The sequence below is a fragment of the Diabrotica virgifera genome, chromosome 4 (genome assembly GCF_917563875.1).
Source record: "Diabrotica virgifera virgifera chromosome 4, PGI_DIABVI_V3a".
Taxonomy (NCBI): Eukaryota; Metazoa; Arthropoda; class Insecta; order Coleoptera; family Chrysomelidae; genus Diabrotica; species Diabrotica virgifera.
The window spans coordinates 67,659,743-67,672,624 of NC_065446.1; the positions used below are offsets into that span (position 1 = coordinate 67,659,743).

The window sequence follows — 12,882 nt, forward strand, 5'->3', positions numbered from 1 at the left end:
AGTCAATCCAAGCGGTTCTTTAAAATTTAGAGGGTTTGCAATATTTTACCGTTAAAGAACGTACTATCCTAGAATTAGCTGTCAAGATATAATTATTGTAACAAATATTTAAGAGTCCCATTGCTTAAAGAGATCTAATAAAAAATACTATAACTTCAAATGTTGCACCTACGAAAAAAAGTAATTAATCCTATGAGATATTAATAATACGCAGTTTTTAATAAAAAAGACGGTTTGTTCCGAAAAATTATTATTCACAGAATTAAAATTTCAACATTTTTGACAAAGCTTGTTAACTTGAATCTATTGTTAACTAATTCGAAGAAGAACTACAACTTTCAACATATATAACGTTACGTTAAATGACACTGCATATTGGGAAATTTTACCACAATCCAGACGAAAAACCACCTGGAGGAACTCTTACTCTTCTTGGGGGTTCTGGTATATCTTTCTTATCCTTATTTTTAGAGTCTTGAAGAGGTATTATTGTGTTTTCATCAAGAATAGGTTCGTTGCTCTTCTCCTGAACATTTGGTTGTTTGTCATGGATTTTTATTTCAGACGCAGCTTTAATCCCAAAAATATCGGTATGTCCACCGCCTGGTGGTTTTAGGACCCTACTCGAATTTTTATTTCCAGTTATACCAATATTCACACTTGTTGAAGTCATACTATAAGCACTTTTTAATTATTGTTTACTAAAAAAATTAAATACTTTTTACCTAAATATTTGCTCTTTTCGGTTTTACAAATTGTCAATATGGCATCGAGCACTCGGCGGAAATGGAGGAATCAACTGATCGTTATTGATATAGACGTATAAATCATACAGTTAATTCAAATTGTTGTTTAAGGATCGAAGATTATCACCAAATTTTATTAATATAATATTATTTGAAAGAAAAAATTGTGTAACTAAATATGACTGACAATTTTGTTGACTGTCAAATAGAATGAAAATTACTGATTTATACGACCACTGCCAATAGAGATTAATAGCCAATCAGACAAACATCTGAGATTAAATAATGAAAATTTATTTGTTGTGTCGTTTAATGTGTTCGGTTTTTTTGTATCTAATTGTCTAGTTTTTGCTTGTGTTTTCTAATATTTCAGTTTAAATCTTTAACACAAGTATTTGCGTAGATACGTATTTATTTAATTTAATTAAGTGTATAGATACGTATATTATGATATTTATACCGCAAGCTAACCTCTAGCGTTACGAGACTCTCTCGCGTCCCGATTTTGAATGACGCCCAATATGACTTTACACCTGCCATAGATGAGGGGGTGGGGACACCTGCCAAAATTCCATACCGAAAAATAAGAAGGATTCACTTCAAAAAAATTAGAATAAACAATTACAAAAAAATAAAAGGAAAATTATTAACAATAAACATAAGAATATAGATTAATAATGGTCGGGGAGCCGAAACGGGAATTTTTGCAGTTACTCGAGCGAGTCAGATTATCACATGGGGAGAAACCTTGTACCCTGTAAATGTACCTCTACCATATAATGGCTCTTAATACAGGGGAGTCCGTTAAGGGTGGTCCGAAAAAAGATAAGTTAGAATTGGTTAGATTAAGATAAGAGAAGTTAAGACCATGCAAAAGAGTGTATATTTAAAAAACCTGACGATTTGAGCGGGGCGTAAGGAAATGGGCGAGTCACAAAGTTTCACAAAAAAGCGAATATTTCGCGAAATAAACGTTAGATCGAAAAACTAAAAATTCGTGTTCAATATTTTTCAAAAATCCGCGATATTTTGCGAAATGAACATCAGATCCAAAAACTGCAAAATACACGTATTCAATATTTTTGAAAAATCAAAAAAACTCAATCAAAGTTTTGAAAGTGAGGGGTTACTTTAAAATATTAAACAGGATCCCCAATTATTCGAGAAATTTTTTCGAATTATGGATAGATGGCGCTATAATCGGAAAAAACAATTGTTGAAAATGGAAAATTAAATTAAAAAATGGAAAGTCCCCCACTTTATGGAAAACCTAACTTAAATTTTTTTGGTTTTAGGACCGACTCTTCACAAGCCAATAGGTCTCCATAACGCTCGAGTAACTGCAAATTTAGCATACTTTCCTCCCCTACTAATATGTTTTAGTTAGACTTTTGCAAAGTAATGTTGCAATACTGTAATTAATATACCATGTAACATAAATATATATGTTGTTCTGAAGCTATTTCTATGTGACATGTTTGTAATCAACCATTCTAAATGGTAAATAAGCCACAATTTAACTAAAAAAATATTTTGTTAACGTTTCGACGTCCACATCGGATGTCATTGTCAAAATACAAAATATTAATAAATTAAACAAAAATGTTGTTGCTTAGTAAAAAATTCTTCTAATAATTTAATTTGATCTGACTCATTTATATCGGCAATTCAGACATATATATTATACATTTTAAACTAGAAGACCTTAAAATGATATTGCCAATATTTATGAGTTCCGTTCCTGGGACGATTTTACTGAAATATAGTTCATTCGATTACATGAAATCAACCCCAATCCAAGAATATCCGTCACAAAAAAAATTATAGCATGTGATCTGTCTTTAAAAAGACAACCACATGTAACGGTGACAGTAACATTGTCGCGTTAGAGATTCCGTAATAATATTTTACTAAGCAACAACATTTTTGTTTAATTTATTAATATTTTGTATTTTGACAACGACATCCGATGTGGACGCCGAAACGTTAATAAAATCAAGTATGCAAGGGGTCCCAAAAATTTTTTTGGAATTAAATTCATTGACACAAAAAGAAGAATGTATGTAATTTATTTAATTGAAAATACAATTTATTGCTGTCAAAAAACAGAAAATAGTTATTTATGAAACAGTTCGTGAAGTATGCTTTTTGCGAACGCACGCGATATTTAGAGCCCGAGCGACAACGGGGCGAGTGCTATACATCGCGTAACTTCGCAAAAACTACTTCACGCACAGTTTCATACAATATTTTATCTACTCTACCATAAACAAATAAAAAACTTTAGTTCTTCGTCACTGGAATTCATTTCTATTCTACAATTTTTAGAACTTTGACATTTAAAAATTCTAACTTCTTTAAAACCACAAAACTGTCAAAACTTTTGTCGTAATTTATTGCTCATTATGTCATCACCATGACAACGCGAAAGTTAAGGATATTTGATTATATGAAAGTGTGTCAAAAACAGTGCGAAAAGTAAGTCCCATTTAAAATACATTGTTACTTCAAGCACACTTTAAACACTTCACGCACTGCTATCTATAATGGCAGTTTTCACAAACTAAAAATTTATACATAATATGACATAGAGTAGATAAAAATATTTATTTAATAAATAGATAAACATTGCTTTTCGCGTAAATTAAATGTTCAAACTGCCAAGAGGCAGGTCTTTGGTAGCTTCAACATTGAATTTAAGTGACAAGCAATGTTTATTTATGAAATAAACTATTTTCTGAAGCAGTAAAATATATTTTGAATTAAACATAACATAAATTCTTAATGTTATCAATTAATTTAAATAAAAATTTTTTTTAGACACCCACTATAAATAATTATGTTAATGATTATATTATTGAATAGAGAATTGAATAACTTTCAAATGAGATAGCACACGACCCCTATTCGCTTAAAAAATCATCCACAACATCATCACGCCCAGATGAATGACGTCACTATATGCCAAAAAACATAATTTAAAAATAAAAATCGACCTGCTTCGGGATTTTTCTTTAAAGTCGCTGGCTTACGAAATAACGAATTTATAACTTTCATTTGCACCATACTGTACATACATCATAGCATATTTGTCGTCATGAAAACATAAGTATAGGACTTTTCATCGATTGTCATTTGTTTCGAGCTTCTGTCATGTGTCACATAATATTAATATATCTACGTCATACGTCTGTGGTTTGTATCATTGGTATATACCGACAACGTATGACGTAGATATATTAATATCAGTGGCGGCTCGTGATTTTTACAATAGGGGAGGCTATAGGGGAAGGAGGGGCGGAATGGGGTACTAAGTTGAAATTGATTTTTAAAAATAAGTTAGGATTAATTATTTAAGCTGCATATCATTATATAAACTCATTGTAATGTTGTTGACATTATATTACAATATTATTTTTTTATAAGAACAAGAACAGTAAGTTTGTTACTAAAATATTAAACAATGTCAATTGCCCCGTTCTGCCCCTGCACCGGGGCACAACGGGGTAGTCATTACAAGATTAGTGAAATTAATAAAAAAATAACTTAATAATTGTAATTATTAAGTCCAAATATTAAGTACCGTTGAAAAGTCATTTTATGTTAAGTTATGTTAAGCTAAGTTCATCACTGCCACTTTATTAAAGCCCATAACTCTGGCGCCATATGTTGACTCAGGTTCCCGATGTGATAAAGTAGGATTTCTTTTTAAAAATCCATTGACCCAATCTTGGCCGGCGACTTCACTCATAAATATGTGGGCTAGGCCATTTATTACAGCTAACTGATAAGCTAAGATACGCAAATCTATCATCGTTAGACCAAATAATCGATACTCCATAATTTTCAAATAACTCATGATCTCATATTCTTGCCTTTCGGTAAAAACAGCTTAAAATTATTTCCCTGCCGTTTGGTCAATATGGTACTGCGGATCTTTCCTTTTCTCTGCAGGATATCTCCAGGTCCTTTGGAGAACATTAAATTGCTTTGGAGCCTTCAAATAACCTACTTGACCAGAAATAACCGCTTCGGCAGCATTATTCATACTTTTAGTAGACCATGGCTGTCTATTCGTCTTCCTTTTGTATACTAGAACCATCTGAAATAGAAGAAAAATAGTTAAATATAGGGTTCCTGTTTAATAAAAATAGTGTGGGGCGGTACGGGGTACTTCCCCATTCCGCCCCAAGTGGACTTCCCCATTCCGCCCCAAGCACATGATTTATTTCATCAAGCTATGGTCACTCGAAAACGATTGGTAGAAAACGTTTGCCTAGACTAAACGAAAGCTAAATAAATACCCTACAAGTATTACCAACTGACGTTGTAAAAAAAAACAAGCGTGTGCAACTTACCTTGGTCATAAAATCACAAACAGTTACAAATTATAAGCGAAAAACCACGCAACGATAGATTCACGTTGTTAACGTCAAGAGAATTAGACAAACATGCCTACCGGTCTTCAGTCACACTACACTGATGTACTTTTACTTATCGCTGCTAGTCTGCAGCACGTCATTGATACTTAAAAATACCAATCTTCATTCCGCCCCGCTACCCCATTCCGCCCCGCCTTCCCCTAGCTAACTGTAAAATATCTAGACAAATTTGCACTAGCAAAAATGCGTCAAAAAATGTAATTTAAGGCCCCATCTTTTGACCATTTTTTATTTACATTTCATAATATCATCCTAATTCATAATTTCATGATATTATCATTTTAAAAATAGTTAGTCTAATAGTAAAAGTTTAATACCAAAGTTTGTGTCGTTTATTTGTTAACAATTCCATCCATTTGTAAATAGATACCTATGCATATCAAAATAAATACAGATTTGAAGTTTTGCAGTCCATACATAATGAAGCTTCAAATTTTTTAAGATACTCAACTGAATTTTTTTAATTCTAAACGCGGCCTACTCAGTGGTGTCATGGCAAAATTAGCAGTGCGGGAACGCACTGCTAATTTTTGTTTACAAAACCTAAATTCTCTATTATTTTTTTTCTTTTCTTAACCAGTGCGGGAACGGCGTTCCCACGCGTTCCCACACGATGACACCACTGGGCCTACTGCGAATTCAAAAACACGATAAATTACCGATATTTTGCTTTGAGTTAGAGATATCGGAAAAAGTTATTTGAGCAAGTTGTTCCAAATATTATTATAACCCCACATACCAAATTTCATAACAAAATTCGCACTTTTATCATTATTATTTTTCATTATTTTTAGTCAGGACCCTAAAATTCGTTGTTCCGAGACGCACCCAACCACCCAACGGAGCTGAGAAGGTACTCTGCCTCTCTTGGTATATCTCCGGGCAGCGTGTGATGGCGCCGTAGATGCCACTGTTAGGAGACCGGGTCTTCTTAAACGCCTGCTGCGCTGCACGGAGCATTAGCAATGGAGAATGCTGGGCTTCTCGGCTCCGTTCGTGCATCTCGGGATAACCCAGGGTCCTGCCTACAATAATATGTAATAAAACTGAGACGCGAGACGCGATCATGCGTTCTAATGCTAATGCTCCGTACGTATGGATAATTAGTGATAATATGGAATTTACACGTTGTATAATAGTGAGAGTAATTATTGTTGTTTTCGCGATTCATGATAAACAAAACAGTATAGAGTGTGTAAAAAATTTATGGGGAGGCTGAGCCTCCCTTGCCTCCTCTGACGAGCCGCCACTGATTAATATTATGTGACACATGACAGAAGCTCGAAACAAATGACTGTGAATGAAAAGCCCTATTTCAACAAGACAAAACTTTGTCAGATGAAACAGAAAGAACATTTTTTTAACAAAATCGCGTTTGTAGTTAGTAAGTAAGTAATTAATAGATTTTTATATAAATTATTTTTATTGTTGGTTAGATCAATTAATTATTGACATGCTGTTAAATTAAAATAGAAATTCTGATCGGATGATTTATACGGCACTGTATTAAAAAACTGATTACGGTAGGTAAAAATTGTACATTCGTTAAAAATTTCACTTATCGAAAAATTTTCAAATAAACGAATAGTTAGTTCACTCTTCCGGTTCAGTGTGCACTTTTTTCAACTCCTAATGCGATATTTTTCGGTTGAATAAGTTGCACTCGTTTCATCGGGAATGACGCAATAGAGCGCATCAACCTCGCGCTGTACCTCTACACCAGACGTAATGCAGATCAGTGTTGGCTGCCAGATATGTATGCAATCAGGTGACCCTCTGACCTTTGATCTTTGTACTGTTTTCACTAATGCAGGTAGAATTAATTTTCCGACATAGACTGTTCGATATTTGCTGCGATTTTCCTGTCGCTTCTTGTTTTAGAGTTTGTTGTAGGTATAAACGAGTAATTACAGAAACTAAATTTTTATTCGATTGTATTTCACAAAATAATAACTTTAATCAAACTATTACTTTCAATTTATTTTTTAAACGCTTTTCTTTACTTCAATAGTTTGCATCAAATCTTTAGACGTTAATTTGACTAACTTTTCTTCAATGCAAATTAATGAAAATTTGCAGACATATGCATTCGTGGGAACAACACACGAATAGTCAATAAATTTTTTTTTATGTTTATTAATTGTTTAAATAAAAAAACGATTTTAATGGAAATTGCTTAAATTCTTTTGTTTTTTACAATGTAGAAACTTGAAACTTTTACGGATTGTAGCTAATGATATGAACTATACATAATTTCACTTTTTACGTTAATTGTTTACGTTATGCTTCATAAATAAACAATAAAGTTTCAAATTTTGAACGCTCATATATTTGTTTATGTAAGTCGGCGTCTATTTATGTCAAATTTCAATACGATACGAAACAAAACTTCAACCAAAACTCGAATTCAAAAAATCGTGTTTTTATCGTAGTCTTAGAAAAACCACCGGTAGAGACGTTTTGTGCTACAATTAACATTAGAATTCGTTTTGTCGTGTTAATTAATTAAACGCTTTTCTTTAGTTCAATCGTTTAAGTCAAATACTTGGACGTTAATTTGACTGCCTTTTCTTCAATGGGAATGACTAAAAATTTGCAGACATATGCATTCGCGGGAACAATACACGAATAGTCAATAAAAAAATTTTTGTTTATTAATTGTTTAAATAAAAAACAATTTCAATGGAAAATGCTTAAATTCTCTTGCTTTTTACAATGAAGAAACTTGAAACTTTTACAGATTGTAGCTAATTATATGAACTATACATAATTTCACTTTTTACATTAATCGTTTACGTTATGCTTCATAAATAAACAATAAAGTTTCAAATTTTTTGCCGATTCCGACTACTTTTCATGTTTGTACATCATATGTTTTATACATATTTTAATAAACATGACAATATATTTTAATGTTTGAAAAGTGTAAGAATAAAAAGTAAAAAATAAAAAATATAAAAAAAATATTTTTAAGAAATGCTTCTCTGTAGTTAAGGGTGACTAAAATTAAACATATTATAAAAAAGTCAACTAAAAAGCAAAAAAATAAAAGAAATTGAAAAAATCTAATACATTCGTTAAAGAAAAGCGTGGTGCGAAAACCGTTTATTCGATGAAGACGCGCCACGCTTTTCTTTGACGAATGTGTTAAATTTTTTCAATTTTAAATTTTAAAATTTTTATTTTTTGCTTTTTAGTTGAGTTTTTTAATAATATCTTTAATTTTAGTCATTCCTAACTAAAGAAAAGCGTTTCTTAAAAATATTTTTTTCATATATTCGAGTGTATTTCACAAAATAATAACTTTAATCAAACTATTACTGTCAATTTATTTTTCTTTTGTATTTTTTTTGTATGTTAATTAAGCAAATAGGCTATTGATTATGTAAGAAACATTTAGAAAGGAACTGCAACGTTAACGGGGTTTTATTATTTCATATGGTCAATGGACCTCTAAATATGAAAAAACCGCTCAGTGCTACCATCTAAATTGGTGCAATTTTGAGAAAGGGATAAATTAGTCCCTAGGCCCAGGGTGCAATAGGGTGAGTTCTATACACTTTTGGTAAAAACATTTCCACAGAAAAATTGTTCCAGAATAAATTTACTATCGAAATATCGCCTTTTAAAGTCAAAAATATTAAAAAAAAACTAAGTTTTCAATCTAATAGCACATAAAACAATATCAAAAAATGTCATTCTACATCCTACCAGATTGAAAACAATGGGAACCTTCTCTGGTAACACCTCCGAAGCTTCTACAATTTGCAAGCCATAACGGATGATGAGACTAAGGAAGATGAGGGAATTTTACAATTTATATTTCACGTCTCATCTGTTCAGCGCGGTAAAGTTCCAACGAGAAAGGTTCCCTTCGTACTCCAATGGGAGTAAACATAAATCAAAAATGATTAACCATTTTCAATTTCGTTGCATTTCGTTCGTTGCAATCCGTGACTGCACGCCGGGGTTTGTCCTAGTTGGGTCAGAGAGAGCAGCATATGTGCCTCCCGATGAGAGACTAATAAGTTTCGAAACCCGTAGAGGTGCTTGCTGCACTCTCTGATTGGACTGGAATAATGATGCTGCTGTAGTTTCGTGTTGCAACGAAATTGAAAATGGTTATTCATTTTTCAAAAATATTTTTTTACAAAAATATATTAAAAAAAAAGCAAAAAAAACACGAAAGAAACCGATTTTGTTTTTTGCCCCATAACTTTTTTCCACGGGAATATAGGTATAGGCATTGCTTCACAGAAAAAAAAACCATCGTTCCTCTTTAAAATGATGTTTGGCGGAAGTCTCTAGAATTTATAGTTTCCGAAATAATATGATTTTTCAAAGTTCGCCGCTCACAGCATTTTTGGACCATTTTCCCCATTATTTCGCCAACATTGTTTTGCAACTTTTTTCTACCTCTATATTTGGCTAAATGGCGCTACCTAATTTGTATAATCGCCATCCCATAAGCACAATGGAAGTATGAATACAAAGATTGCGTTTATCTCAAAACTTCGTTTTTGGGGTTAGGCCACTGTTGCTCTGAGCGCCTCAATTGACTATATAAAATCAAAGCAACTAAGATGGTTTGGCCACGTAGGACATATGGAAGACGAAAAATTACCCAAGCAAGTACCACGGTGGGCACCAAAAGGACGGCGGAAAAGAGGAAGACCTAGGAAAAGCTGGATATAGGGTATTCATAGGGGAATTAAAGAAAGAGGCTTGAACGAAGACGTGTGTTACGATAGATAACAATGGCGATTATATGTAATAATTGTTAGGTAAGGTAAGGTAAAGTTTTCAATCCTTGGTATACCAAAATGGTATACATTTTTATTTTTGTAATAATTGTTATTTATTTTATTTAGCGTATGGACTTTTACAGTACGATAAATACACAAATATAATATATTATTCAAACACTAAAATACAATGAATGAACCTAAATATTAATGTCAAATTTACATAGCCATTCAATTGCTTCTTTGCATTCCACAAAGTCCAGGGGTGAGAGCACGCCAAATAGAATTCTATTTTGCTGACGTCACAAAATCAAATTTCACAATGGAAGAATCGACGGTTGCTAGGCAACGTGACGTCACTAAAATAGAATTCTATTTTGCGTGCTCCCACTACAGGAGGTATCCACGGTAGGCACGATTTAGGCAGTCTAAACCACAATGGCTTATGATCTGTCTAGGTCAGTGGCGGTTTCTCCATAAGTGCACACGTGCACGTGAACTCCCAAAATTATTTTCACACACACATTTATATTATGTAAAATGTATCATTCTATAAAGTCTCTAATAGGTAACATATTTTTATTCTATTTCAAAGGAGAAACTTCACGGATGCGAGGCCTTAGACATAACCCCTCGTTCAACGCTCTTACGGTGGTTCCTATTCCAATGACTTTTCACATGGCAAAATACAACTCACCACCTGCCCCGCTACCCGTTCTAGCCCACAAGTTTAGATAGCCACAAGTGCACAACTTGGTTGTGATCTTATGGTGTTTTTAACGTGCACGGCACACGTACATTTATATTTTGCTTTCATGAAGTTCGCATTTCGGAACAATATTAAGAATGGAGGGATTTGTGGATGTGAATGTTAGCGTGGAATATTTAAAATCAATTAAATTTTCTTCACTATATTTAGAAGAAAAATTAAAAATGCCGAAACCAAATTTGTTAATTAAGAATGTACCAAAGTGCAAAGGTCAGGATTATAAATGATTATTTAAAATGGAGATTTGTGGAAAAACTTACAAATTGTGTAGCTGTGCTACTAGCAATACTTTTTACCGATTTCCGTGTCTCCTACATATTTGGAGAAGAGGAAGCATAATGAATAAAATAGAAGATACGATTTTAACTATCCGGGGCAGTCCACTTAAGTAAATTTTTGATTAAAAATAATTTACAAGATGATTTTTCTGAAATAATTTGAATTCTTCAATTACTTGTTACGATGCCAGTGACAACTTCAGAAACAGAAAGATGTCTCCCTGCATTGAAACGTATCAAAACATTCCTTAGAATGGCAATGGGCCAAGATCGACTAACTTCACTCGCAATGTTTTCAATAAAAAAATGATTCAAGAAATTTAAAATTTTACTGAATTGGTTTGTGAATAATTTATCCAAAAAAAGAAACAGGCGACTGACGTTCGTTACAAAACTTGCTTGCAACATATAAACAATAAATTATAATTTTAAGTCAATAATAGTTATTTATGATATAAGTGTTAAAAGTCACGCATGTGAAAGTTGCGAGCAGAATGCAGAACGCAGTAAGCAGAATGAGCGAAGCGAATTCTGCAATTCACATGAGTGCCTTAAAAATGTACTTTTTAACACGTATATCATACAATATTTTTTCTACAAACGTCTTATATATCAACAATTATAATTTATTCATTCTCAATTACAGGACAATATCTACAAAAACTTTTACTTGAACTTGACTGACATTCCATTTTTATATTTTTCTTGACATTACATCAAAATTGCCTATACTGTCAATATGTAAACGAGTATATTACTTGATAACGAGTACTATACAAAATTTATATTTTTGACGGAATTCGTTACGCCTTTATCGAATTCGCTAAAAATAGCGATTGTGTGATTTGGCAACATTGATAAACTCAAACAAATGTGTTGTATGTCAGTATAACGTCTGTCTAACCGTATTTTTATTTAAGATTTATAAAAATACACTATAAATCTTGATTTTTGTAAATCAGTTCAAATAAGTTTACTTTATGTACGATCCAGAAAATGGACCAGAAAAAAAGGCTGCCAAAAGCTACCGAAAAGCAAAAGAAAGTTTTAGTGGAATACATTAAAACAAAACCTCAGTTAAATAGTGGAAGGTTTACTCAAGATTTTTCTCAGAAAGATTCTGAACAATTATGGGAAGACCTTACCAATACCCTAAATAGTATGGGTGGGGCAATTAAACCCTGGCAGAGCTGGAGAAAGGTAACCATAATCTTTTAATCTACCTTTTTTAGTGTTGGCAAGACATTAGTTCAAGAACGAAAGTCAAAATGGGGAACATTAAAAAACACCAGACTAAAACAGGTGGAGGCCCTCCAATACCTCCCGAGGATAATTTAACATCGACAGAAGAAGATGTATATAGCATTATCAAAGAAGTTTCGGTGGAAGGACATACAGTTGAGGAATCAATGGTTTCCTTCGATTTTAATTCATATACAACAAATATGTTGTCGGAGACTCTGAATTCCCAGATTGACGTACAAGATGGTAGTAATGAAAACAACCAAAGCCTGGACACTGAGCCAAATCTGGAGATTACAAACGAAGATCCCCAAGACATAAAATTACAAACACCATAAAAAAATGAAAATAGAAATCATCGATCAACAATGAGGTCCAAAAAGAAAAGAATTCCCAAAAAAAGAGAAAATTTTATGAATGCATCTGCTGCTGCAACGACGTATAAGGATTATTTAAATAAAAATAATAATATAAAAAAAGCTTACTACCGAGAAAAAATTAATATAATGAAAACGAACCTTAATATAAAAAGAAGGAAAAATATAATCCTTCAAAATATACTGGAGAAATTGTCAACATTAGCTAAAGAGTTGATCTGATTTGTATTATGGCAATATGTTTATGATGTTAATTTGGAATATTTACTTATGTATTTCTGTA

The 12,882-nt window shown here is 32.5% G+C and overlaps 1 protein-coding gene across 1 annotated transcript; it reads right to left on the reverse strand.

Moving 5' to 3' along the window:
* Positions 1–233: 233 nt before the first annotated feature.
* On the reverse strand, positions 234–944 carry LOC114324818 (uncharacterized). Its single transcript, XM_028272690.2, has one exon. It carries the CDS (start codon positions 671–673, stop codon positions 386–388), a length of 288 nt encoding a protein of 95 aa, XP_028128491.1. The 5' UTR covers positions 674–944; the 3' UTR covers positions 234–385.
* Positions 945–12,882: the final 11,938 nt, after the last annotated feature.